Source organism: Amblyomma mixtum, chromosome 4 (assembly GCF_055824585.1).
Source record: "Amblyomma mixtum isolate Tamu chromosome 4, ASM5582458v1, whole genome shotgun sequence".
NCBI classification, from domain to species: Eukaryota; Metazoa; Arthropoda; class Arachnida; order Ixodida; family Ixodidae; genus Amblyomma; species Amblyomma mixtum.
The window spans coordinates 126551765-126564584 of record NC_143015.1 but is presented as its reverse complement, the minus strand read 5'-3'; the positions used below and the strand labels follow the sequence as shown (position 1 = coordinate 126564584).

Below are 12820 nucleotides of genomic sequence, written 5' to 3'. Positions count from 1 at the left end.
TTAAGTTGTGTTAAGACGTGTGCTTTAGTTGTGTGATGTTGTGTCTCTATTCAACTTGCTCGGCTACAGGCTGATTACTTTGTAAAATATTAGAGCTCATTGCGACGACCCGCATTGGGAGAATGAGAAAGCATTGACGCCTCCTTGGCACTCGTCACCTCTCTTTGCCTCTCTTCATCCTTTTATTTTTGTTGTTTAATTAATTTAACTACGGAATTAGCATGAATACCTTACGCTTTAATTACAGATTGACTTTATTACTGTTAGAGCTTCTTTTATCACAACCATTTTGGTTTTTCAAATATGGCGCCGTGCTTACTTTCTCGTCCACTAACTATATCCCCGTTCAGCCTATTCAACCTGAGGATCCATAGCGCACAATGTTCAAGGGACACAACACGAGCGCTAAACTGCCACAGAACGACCTTTATTTCTGACAGCCTTATAAAGATCACGTATAGTACAGGTATGGACAGCTAACAACGATTATTTTGCCAAAGTCATGATGTGTCAAGGAAAGAGAACAAAAAAGTATAGTAAAAACCACCAATCAGTGAGCACGTTTCACACTATCTCCCGCTGCCTTGATTCTAAGAAAGCTAGGACTTTTCTTGATAATGACACCGAAGGGTCACTGACACAATTTTCCAATCCATCTTTTTTCATCGCCGCAGCTTCAATTATCTTTCTCGTTTCTTTATCTCTATTTTTTCCTAACACTGAACACTCCCCAAACTTAGGCGCGTACTTGCGACCACGGCACTGACGAGCCAAATTACCTGGACCCTCATCAGTAACGTTTCTGTGGTGCTCGCTGAGTGGCTTGTTCAGCCACCGGCTTGTCTGTCCGATATACAACTCGCCACATGAAAGCGGCAACCTGCATAATGCGTTATCGGTGCAAGATACAAAGGGGTTCTGATGCCGTACAGAGCAGGCCTTCCTTTTCTGCTCATGCGGACGTGTGTATTTAGACATGCGGGACAATTTTTCTGGGGCTAACATTCAAATTTTAACTCCAATTTTCTCTCCAATCTTTTTTAGGTCGTGGGAAAGCCTGCGAATATAAGGCGTTACTTCAGTTTTGTTGGGACCTTCTTCTTTATCTGTCAGCCTTGTGTTTTTTCTTTGCGCATACTTTGTTACTGCTACTACGAGGTATCTCAGGTAACCCGCTTCCTGAAGGCGGTCAACCTGTTTACTGAACCTTGTTGTCATTAGGAAGGTGCTTTACTTATTGACTGCATTAGACAGGTATGTTTTTACTACTCCTCTCTTAAACACCTTCGTATGTGCCTAGGTAAACGATAAGGGAGCCTTATTCCCTCTAGGCTCATACATCCAGCAAACTCGACTCGAAGAAACTAGTTTTAAATCAAGACAACGGATCATACCCTCTACAGGAAGCTCATGAGTAATTGACAGTGCCTCCAGACACTTCGCAAAGGTAGATATTGTGTTTTCTGCTACCTGAAGAAGGCTACCAGTGTTCTTCCGAAGAAAACCAAGTAATCATCTACAAAACGAAACGTTTTTATCACCACTTTACAGCCTAGATTACTCTGGATCCTCGTATCCGCGCTATGCCCGAAGCAATACACACCCCATTTTTTTGCAGGTAGACTTCCCCATTCCCCTTAACAAAGGTTGACGAGAGGTACAAGGACACTAAATTCAGAAAACCATCAACTGAAATACCAGCTTCCTTTTGAAACAATACAGCGCCAAATTTATGAATACAGTCTTGAATGCATTCTAAAAGCTCCTGGTGAGGCAAAGAGTAGTAAAGGTTCTTTATATCTATTGAGAGAAATTCTACATCTGCACCATGAAGGCTCCTCAGGTAGTCAACAATTTGTTCTGACCTTCTGATTAAAAATGGATTGTCAGGTTTCCATAACTTTACCTTAGTTTGCAGAAACAGGCCTTTATCCTTCTGCCAAGAATCACGTTCAGAGACGATGACTCTAAAAGGCGCCTCTGGCTTGAAGGTCCTGAGTGAAAAAAATATCTCAAGGACATTTTTTCCTGAATTCGTGATTGCGAGCAAAAGCCTGGACAGATCCAGTTGCTTACAAAACTTCTTCGTTTGCGCTTTTGCCTTTTGCACTAAGAAGTGTTGGTGCTGATTAAACACTGAATTAACTGTGTCATGGGCTTTCTTTCGATACAAATGGGTCGGAAGCACTTCAAAGCCTCTCTTCTTATTTGACTGTAAAAACTGAAGTAAAGCCTTACATTCACAGGCTCAAAACGATTGGAGAGAAAATTGGGGTTAAAATTTGCATGTCAGCCCCTGAATAAATGTCCGGCATGTGTAGGACACATGTCCAGACGAGGAGGATAGGAAGGCCTGCTCTGTACGGCACCAGAACCCTTTTGGATCTTGCACCGATAACGCTGTATACAGGTTGTCGCTTTCATGTGGCAAGTTGTATACCGGACAGACAGGCCGGTGCCTGAATAAGAGACTCAGCAAGCACCACAGAAACGTTAGAGATGAGGGGCCAGGCAGTTTGGCTCGTCACTGCCGCGGTCACAAGTGGGCGCCTTAGGTCGGGGATTGTGCAGTGTTAGGAAAAAAATAGATATTAAATAAACGAGGGAGATAATTAAAGCTGATGCGATGGAAAAAGAGAGATTGAAAAATTCTGTTAGAGACCGTTCGGTGTCATTATCAAGAAAAGACTTGGCTTTGTTAGATTCAAGGCAGCGGGCGATAGTCTGAAACGTGCTCACTGACTGGTGGTTTTTATTGTCCTTTTCGTTCTAATTCCTTGACACATCATGGCCTTGATAATTTTATCTTTGTTAGTCGTCTATACCTGTACCATATGTGATCTTTGTAAGGCTGCCAGCGCCAAATAAAGGTCATTCAGGGCGAGTTTAGGGCTCGTGTTGGGTCCCTTGAATATTGTGCGCTATGGATCCTCATGTTGACTACCAACTAGCCGGAACTCCGACCCTTCTATTCAATCCTTCAATGGTTTTTGCTGATAGTTAATCAACTATTTATTCTGTGTCAATAAAACTTTTGCTCGAATAATTATTACTCGTCAAATACATTTCGATTCATTTCAAACTTTATTTTCACTCCTTTGGTTTTTTCCATTATTTTGCCGTCGACTGCTGTTTTCCTATCCACTCACTATATCGACGTCCACAATATTTCGACGTTTTTTCGATATTTTTGGCTCTGGTCATTTAAATAATTAATCTATCGATATAATGTCTCCTTGCGCAGCACCTTCGCACTATCCTCTATCGATCGCAACCGTTTGTTTGATGCTGCCTCTTCGGAGATCGTCACAACTGCTGAGGACACGTTTTGCGGACACGTTTCTGTGACACGGCCCGCCGACAAAGCCGAGAAATTCTTTTGCCATTAATAATGTATATAGCTGGTTCCTGCATATAAACGAATGCAATAAATACAATGCAAAAAATAAATAGCTTGCGATCTCGCGCAGTGGCCAGCGATGCTGATTTGTACGCGCCTCAATAGGTTCGAATCTCATGTGCGGATGTTTGTTAGATTTCTTTTTATTTATTTTTTACAATTGGCACAAACCCACAAGCATCGTATGATCCTGCTCAGGGTTTACCTATCGGAATGATGTTTTCACACTATAAGGTGTGAGAAGAACACCGTGGCAGGTCTTGAAGAATATTGCAGTGCCTTGAACCGACGATCAAGACTACTAATGTCAGTGAGGATAAGAGCTAGAAAAGAGGTAAACACCTGTATTTTTCGGCCTACTCTCTGAATTTTATTTTTCTTTTGAAAGACAAAAAGCGCATGCCATAGTTCAATATTCACCCTTGTGAGCAAAGGGGTCAAGAACTTCGCAGGAATTTTAATAAATCGACAGAAGTAGGCGAGAAACTTCATGGAGACAAAAATCGTTTTCTTTAAGTCCATTTATGGCTGTGTGTTTCTGTTATTTTAGCATGTCCGTTCATATGAGCAGCAGCGTGGATAGTATCCAAGCCATGATGTATAAACGCAGCTGCTTGTATCATTGCGAAGAGAACACCTGAATGGAAAGAAAGAAGAGTTTATATTCCACTTTTTTTCCTTGCCTTCAATCATGCATCTATGCTTTTGGGTCAATCCTGGACATGCCCGTCAGAGTGCAGCGTCGTTGACCACCTACACCTTGAATATTTTTGCATATTTTGTTATCTTACTAGGCTTCTGCCAATAAATATTTTTTTTACAATTCATAACTGCTTGACTGCTGCTATCATTGGTGCTGCTATCATTGGTGGTATCATTGCTGGTGTAAAAACCACCCGTCGGTGGTTTTTAGAGCGATAGCTCTACTGCTATCATGACCCCCATCAGGCGAATTTCTACAGTCAACAGCCTTACACTGTCCATGTACATCCGGTTTGAAGGGACCACACACTACAAAAGCAGGGTGTATGCATACAGTCCTTCATCGCCCCAGTTCTTTGACACCACGTACTTGCTCATTTCGTTCTTTTTCTTTGCGCATCACTCAAGGATAAGAATGTTCTCAAAGTTTTCCGGTTTGTAGATGATTTTTGCTTGTACTAAATTCTGATGCGCAGGTGATTGAATGTGAAAGCAGAAGAATATTGAACACTTTGAAATGATTATGAACCCATTTCACCTGATACACGTGCTGCCAGACAGTGTTCGAACTAGAGTTTTAGACATTCGATTCTGTTTCAAAGGTGGTGGTGTCTGCTGGTGCTATCAACCACGCATCAACACACCACTTCTGCCTTTCAACTGCGCCCACTCAAAACTCTTTAAAGGAGCTATTGCGACGATGTGTTTCAAGAAAGGTCTAGGAAAAAGTTGCCCGCATCTTATCGGGGCAGCGTTCAATCATCAAGCCGAAAGACTTCTGAGTGCCGAATACCCTCTGCACCTCCTCATTTCAGTTGCTGAAGGCCTCCTCAAAAACATGCGCACTGAGGTGCTAACGTGTGACGTCAACGCCCAGCGAAGGCAAAATGTAGCTGTGGTACCTTACATTCATACGCTGCCACAAAACCTACAAAAAGTAGCCCAGTGTTACGACGGGAAAGTCGTTTTGTGTGCGTCTAACAAGCTGTACAGGCTATGCAGAAAGATCGACCCGGAGGCAACCCAGAAACCTGACTGTGAAAAAAAAAAAAAAATCAGCGCCATCCCGGTCGTGTGATCCCCGTCCCTGCCTTTTTTGTGCGGCCGGTTCCACAAATATGTACCAGCACGCCCAATTCACTACATTGATGTCCCGTAACCTAAGCTGCCTTAGAAGATTAGTTGGATGTCGATGAAAACACCATTTTTCACAACAAGCTAAGTTGGGCACTACAGTATCCATATTTACACAACGTTCTATATATATTCCATATAAACATATTTTGAAGAGGTACGGATTATAGTGAACTGGCTCGCTCCCTGTTTCGTTGCTTGTTTATTGCTGCAACCAGCAATTCAGTGCAGTATCTAAAATCGAATCTAAAAGAACCAGTTGTTTCCACCTTCCGTACACCGTAGAGGAAGACCTGCAAGTAACATTTTGCTAGATTACGAAGTCCTTGACGCTAACGTGTCGCAGGCCTGTCGTGCTGCTAGCGTTCAGCTCTCTACACAAGCGTAGAGACCAGATGTGAGCGAATGCATGCCTTTGTAAATGAAGTACTGCGCACTTCAAGCAATGATAGGTGGCAGGTGAACATTTTCATTGTGTAAAGATGGATTCGAAAGAGCTGGATATTAGGATGTTAGGGAAAGAACCGGTCGCCAGCCTTGGGTGGGGGTTAGGGGATGCAACACCATCGTACTTTTTTTGCGAAGCACTGCGGTTTAGGCTGCGGTCTGGTCTTTTGTGTTCCATTCCATTAACTTGACGCACAGCTGAGATGGTCCTAGTCCCCTCTTGCTGCCATTAAAGCTAGAGCAGGCCTTGCCTTCTACCGGTGGAGATTTAGAGCGTATAAGCGTATGCCACTGCTGTAATATAGGACTGACGGTAGCTCAGCAGTGGCGCCCTTTTTTGTCAGTTGCTTATGCATTGCACTGCGGCTTTGCTGGAAAAGTGAGCTTGGCGTAAGCTTAGTTACAATGTCCGTTTATGACCTGATTGCGTTTTGACGAAATTGACTTCAAGTGGAACCCTTTAGCAACCACACTAAATGCAGGTAGCATTATACACAATTACGACATTTATGTCAGATTTTCTTTCCACGCTTTCGTTGGTTTAATATTAAAGTGCGGTTCATCGCTCTTGCCTTAAAGAACCTTGTGCCGCATTTCTCACCGCATGTCATTCTGAAGTTGCACTCATGTTCGGCTTTGTTACTGAATAGTTGGCGTCATGGATTAAGTTGCCTGCCTTACAAGTTTTATTCCTTAGTGTACTAAAGTGGCACATCAACGCTCTGTACATATGGTACGCTTTCCTTTGCAGCTCAGTGAGTGAGCTTTTTCTTTCTAGGTAGGTTAGAGCTCATTGCAGTGTTTCTTTGGGGAATACCAAATATTCTTATCGTGTTTCTCAATTTGAACAATCTAGTATTATCAATACTCGGCAGCAACATTTATCTGACACAGAGGCAACTAAGTACACTGAGTTCGTTATGACAACGTGTTACACTGTATATCATGCAGCTTCTAACAAAAATATAAAACCATAACTTTTCGCGCAGTCTGTTTAACTGCCATTACATATAGATTTATAGCACTGTTTTCGCTTCCATTATTTACGTGAAAGCTACCCTAAGAATAAATAACATATAATATAAAACCTTATCATAAGGTATCGTTATTCATCACAGGTACCATAAAAAATTTACGAGCCTGCAAGAACGAAAGAGGCGCTTGAGTCGCAGTGCTACCCAGGTGGAAGTATTGAGATGAAATGAATGCTGGCTCTGTTAATATTCCAATGTCATAGAAGATTCAAATGCTAGCCTGAAATGCTTTTAGCAGTCAACAAAGCCACCGTTCGAGACTTCTTGTGGGCTACGGCAAATAATTTCGCAACAAGCTTGTAATGCCCGAACAGAGAGAGATTGAGTATTTGGCACTAAAATAGGGCTGCCGAGACAATACGCACCTGAATAAATTGTGCAATTTCTATGAGTTTAACTCTTCAAAAAGGGCAACAGTAGGGCGTAGCATGTGAATACTGTGGGGAACCGCGATGACGCGAGCGAAATTTTATGACACTAAAGGATAGTCTCTACAAAGCTTCCACGTTAGATACTAAGTGATGTATCGGGTCTAAGGAAAGTTCGAGGTAGCGCTTCTAAAATCCTAATGAACCTTGTACATTCCAGATCTTTAGTGTCATATTGCCTGTGCCTAATTTCTTCTCACTAAGCGAGGGCGCCAAATGAAGACATCTTCACAGCCTCCATCAGCTTGCCCCCTTGTCAGCTTGTGATAGAGACCACTAAATGATATGCTGAAGGGACTTTGAAATGCTTACCCTGTGATTTCCAAATACTTTTTCTGTGCAAAACAGTACCAGAATTCACATGGGTCACTTCTCTGTGTATATTCACCATCCTTTAGCTCCACTCCACGATATAGGCACGTATCTGGAGGAAAAAAATAAACGCGCGGAGTTTTCATGAAAAAAGTGAAACTTCCTCAATAATTCGTAAACCCCAATTTCAGAGGCAGCAGTTAGTGGTTGTAGTTCTAAGCATTTATTTAGCAACAAACTTTTGTAATCATTTTTGCGAGGATGATGAAGCGCCGAACCGCCGTAACTACTTTAATATAAAAATTGTGGTTTAGCGATCACTGAAATACTTAGAGAGGACTGAAACATCATGCATGATATTTGCGCTTAGGCACACAATGTTACCTCATGTCTTGCAGCTGGTGTAAGATTTTAAGCAGAGGTGATAAACTGGGAGTTTTCTTTTCCGCCAAGAGTGCATACAGAGCAGGCGTTGGTGGTAAAGGCCCCGAGCAGGAGTATACAATTATCACAAAGTGGACGTAAGCAATGTTAGGACGTTGGCAATGATCGCGGAGGAGAAATATGTTGACACGACAGCGAGGCAACTGGGAGGTGAGATAGCTTGTCCTGCCACAACATTGCTACGTTGAGAGAAAAATATAAAAGGGTCGATGTTAACGGTCACACGGGAATAAATTGCTACGCTTGCTGCGCGGATATTGGAGCGCCGAGCAGCGCATTTTCACTCCAGTCCTACACTTCCGAAACTGTGCCGTTGTTCTTCCACGCCTCGGACATCCGCCTAATCAAAGTCCGCAGGATGACGTGGGTGGGTGAATCGCTATGTTAGCCTTGTATCGTATATAACAGAAAACAGCTTCGGATGACGACCATCTCTTAGTACACCAACCTCCGTTGATGCACTAAGCCTCGAGACACATAGACAAAAAACCAAAGTCATCAGCAACATCAATAAGATAGGTTAAGTAAATGACGTTTTACGCAAATATTTACAGTAAACAATATAATTAGGATGTTGATGAGAGGCAATTGTGCACACATGTTGGAAATCCCGCCAGTTAAGAACGAGGAAATAAAGAAAGCCTTAGGAGAAAAGCAGAGGGGAAGGCAGCTGGGGAGTATCAGGTAACATCAGACCTGCTGAAAGACGATGTAGAAATTGCGCTAGAAAAAATTATAACCCTGTATAGCACTGCCTTATGACCTCGAGGGTACCGCAGTGTCGGAAAGATGCTAACATTGTCTTAATTTTGAAACGAATTCAAGCGCACAACAACACGCACACAAGAGAGGAAAGACACAGGACAGGCGGTATTTTTTTTTTTTTTAGCGCCTGTCCTGTGTCTTTCCTCTCTTGTGTGCGTGTTGTTGTGCGCTTGAATTCGTTTCAAAATAAGCTATGCACCATCTAGCCCAACCAGAAGTTTTGTTAAATTGTCTTAATTCATAAGAAAAGAGCCCTTAAGCACTTGAAAAATTACAGACCGACCAGCATACCGTTTATTGCCTTCAAAGTGTTTACAATGGTAATCAATAATAATATCAGGACAACCTGAGACTTAAATCAACCAAATGGTCAGGTACGCTTCCGTAAAGGGTACTCAAAAATAGACCGCTATCCCACTATCAACCAAGTGATGGAGAAATGCGTGCAATAGCCATTGCGCAGATAACCACGTAGACAGGTATTTTAAATGCACGACAGGCTTAAGGGTCGACGTTGCTTATGTTGGTTGCGCTTCTTAGTATGATATCAATAAGGAGCACGGTCAATCGTGTGTTCTCAAACCTTGCTTCATTAACGGTGTTCTCGAAATAAGCCTGCTGAGCCACGACAAAAAACTATCAGTAGATGTTTATTTCATGAACTGGTATTTTAAAACCAGCTTTGAAGAAACTGACGACATCCGCTAGAATCTGCGTGACGCCATCGATTTTGTGCACTGGCCAGCTACATTTTCTTGAAGGGGGCTTTCAAGGAGACAATGGCTTTAACCCCGTTTGAAAAGAATATATCAGGGACCAACAAGAGGTTGAAATCGGTTTTACCTGAAAAAGAAGAGCACTATGGATCAAAAATGAAGAGCGATGAACGAATTTATTACGCACACCATTCTATTTAAAGAAATCCTGATTCACGCAGAAAGAATACAACAGTCAAAATTTTGGTAAGGAAATCAGATTCCTAAACTCTCTGAGCTCGCGTAGGGGTCTGACTGTTTCAAAGAAGTCCCAGGTGTCATTACTTCTGCTAGACCTATTTCAAGCCTGTCATGTCATGCGCGTCATGAACAGCGAAATTTCTGAAGGTAGTTACTTGTGATTGTTTCCGAAATTTGTAAAGTTTAAAGTGCAGGATCACTTACGTTCTACTAAGGTGTTTTGTTCCTCCCGTTAACTTTATCTGAACTGTGCAGGCATACTCCTATGTAAATCTGCGATTGCATTCACTGTCTGTCATAGAAATGGTAGAAAGTAGGAAACAACATAGGAAAATTTATCTGTTTGAATTTTTCACGCTCGCCAGCGTGTAATATGTTGTAGGTCTTAATACTATGTTCCGCACCCTTATAAAAACCAGAGCCAGTTTCTGTGCATAGCGCCTGTTTACGTAGTCATTGCTTTTTTTCACCGCTGTATCGACAAAATTTATCGACATAAAGGAACTTATGGAGAATTTTCTGAGACTACTTTCAGCGGAGACGGGGGGGGGGGGGGGGGGAATGACAAGTTTTTTTACATGCTTAAGAACTAAATTTGTTCCTGGGGCCATACTTTCCCTGCACGGGTTGGGCATGTTCTCTAAGGTTCATTATTATCAAGGTCTCAACGTAAAACCTTAGCCCTAACGCCAAATCTTATTGACAATACTCGATAGTGAAAAAAAAATGTTTCATTCCAACACGTAGTCCTTCGATACGATTCCAGAAAAGAAAACACTGTGACTGTGCTATCAGACGGGTACAGTGGTGCAGTTTTATAAGTTTTTGCACAAGTGTAGACAGTTCACATAGCTTTAAAGCCATTCATTGACAGTCACTCACGCTATCAAGAAGAGGGAACAAGGCGGACTCAGAAAACACCACGGTGCAAAGCATGCGCCAACGTTTGCCGGGGCGGCATGCAGAGTGTCCGTTGCAATACGATTGCTTTAACGCAATAAAATTTTAACGGAGCAAAACGGCACACACACAGGAAAAGACAGAAAGACAGAAAGAAAAGGCGTTCTTACTGTCCGTTTTTGTCTGTCTTTTCCTGTGTGTGTTCCTTTTTGCGCCGTTAAAACTTTGTACCATGAACCAACAAGCCCTGCATCAAGTGCTTTAACGCAGTTCATTCTGTATCATGGGCTTTCTACAATATGATCTAGAAGTCATGTTTTTCAAGATATGTAGAGTACTATTGCGTAAATGTGTGCATATATACGTAAAAAACCCTTGGGAAACGAACATTACTGCGAAATCGGGACAGTTGCAAGCCAATGACACTAAGAGTAGCGGGCTATCACGTTCTGCTCTGCAGAAACTCGGTAAGTCTCTTTCCTCCTTACGTCATCGATGATGTCAACGTGCTATCTTCCAATGTTGAAAGACATGCACCGCGTGGTACACGCGGAGAAAACTTGAAGCGCTTGCCCAGAATTCCTGGTAACGCGTTTTTGAATTTTCTTTCAGGAAAATTTATCGTTTCAGCTTTATTTTTCCTTAGGACCTCTTTAACCGCAAATGGGACCAAACTAATATTCTCTGCTCTGAGAATGTATTATGTGAACTTTTCGGGTGAGTAAAATGTTTTTGAACACCATATACATAAATATTACAGATCAGACTTTTTAAATATTGATAATACCATTTTTTTCGGTTTCGTGTGGCGAAAATGCATTGAATAGTGGAATAAAGTAGAATTAATTTAAATTGAAACTTAGGTCGTCAGAACAATGAAATAATACCAAGAATACCCACGGACGTCACTGCATCAGAAAGAAGTCCTTCAGCATCCGCCTTACCTTGAACTTCTTCTCTTCTTGAAAGTAACTTAGACACACGACAGCGGATCAATATATTAACGTTAGGAGAGTTATAGCCGGCCATGTAGCCAAATCCTATTCTCGTTGTAGTGAGACATTCGGTACTTGTAGAAAAAGACATGTCTGAATTCTTGCTACTATATGCATAATTCCGTTTCAGTGCAAAATTTAAAGAATGGCATGGTAAGTGGTACAATGAGTGAAGCCTCTTTCCGGATGGGGTGAGTCTGGTAAGAAAAATCCGTATGTCACAATTTTATTGAGCCACGGCGGATTTGCTGAAAGTTTGAATTTCAAGGTATGTATGTGGCCGACATGAATGCAGCACTCAGTTTTATAGCTTCTGGTCAATTAAATGTAATTACAAATGCGCTAGCTCAGCGCGCAAAAGCATCCGAAACTTTATAAGCACTCGTTTGTCATATAAGCAATTGCATCAGTTTACAACCTCGAAACTAACTACACCCGTTATACCCGAGAGAGGTTCTTCACTCCTGCGAGAAACACACTAGTGTTATAATGTTGCAGAACGCCCAAAAAAAATTATGTGCTTTTCTATAATCCTTATACCCGTTCGAGGGTTATGGCGGCTTAACGTCCGAAACCTACTCCAGCTATGAGTGACGCGGTAGTGACGGGCTCCGGACATTTCGACCGCCTGGCGGTCTTTAACGTGCACTGACATCGCACAGCACACGGGCCTCTAGAATTTCGCCTCTATCGAAATTTTACCGCCGCGGCCTGGACCGAGCCCGCGTCTTTCGGGTCAGCAGCCGAGCACCAAACCACTGAGCCACCGCGGCGGCCCAATATTCCCGTTCAAGGTTGCTTAAAGCCGCAGCCCAAAAAATTCTGTTGTTTCAGAGAAAGAACCGAAAAATTTGCAAAAAATGACGCTGAAGTGAGAATAACAAAGATACATACTGTTTTTAAATACCAAAGAGCCATTCCGTGCACCTACGGAGGCGGCTGCTGCATGAACGAGGAGAAGGGCGAAAAGCGCAGTCTTTCGTTGCATCTCCTTTTTCCGATGCGTCCTGGATCAAGAAACATTGTATGTGAGACGGAACTGTGTGGCATATTAGAGACTTTTATCATTTCGGAAATGTATTAATGGAGACCTATACCGGTTTAGTGGTCGCCTCTGCGTACGCGCAGTGCCAGGGCTGGGGTCAGGTCAGGTCACTGCGCATGCTCAGCCGGTGCCTTGTAAATTGATGTACGTCTCCGGTATGCTAAAAGCATCTTGTTAAAACTCTCAAGCGTGTTGAATGATAGTAGTGATTTGAAAATGAAATATCAAGAAGTAGAAAAATGCTTCGCACTTCAGGTC

At 42.4% G+C, this 12820-nt stretch overlaps 1 protein-coding gene across 1 annotated transcript; it reads right to left on the bottom strand.

Moving 5' to 3' along the window:
• Window positions 1–7453: 7453 nt before the first annotated feature.
• Window positions 7454–12505, bottom strand: LOC149348168 (uncharacterized). Its single transcript, XM_089541696.1, has 2 exons — window positions 12412–12505; window positions 7454–7569 (listed from the first exon to the last, which is right to left on the bottom strand). The coding sequence occupies exons 1-2, from the start codon at window positions 12503–12505 to the stop codon at window positions 7454–7456; spliced, it is 210 nt and encodes a 69-aa protein (XP_089397822.1).
• Between the last annotated feature and the right edge of the window lie 315 nt (window positions 12506–12820).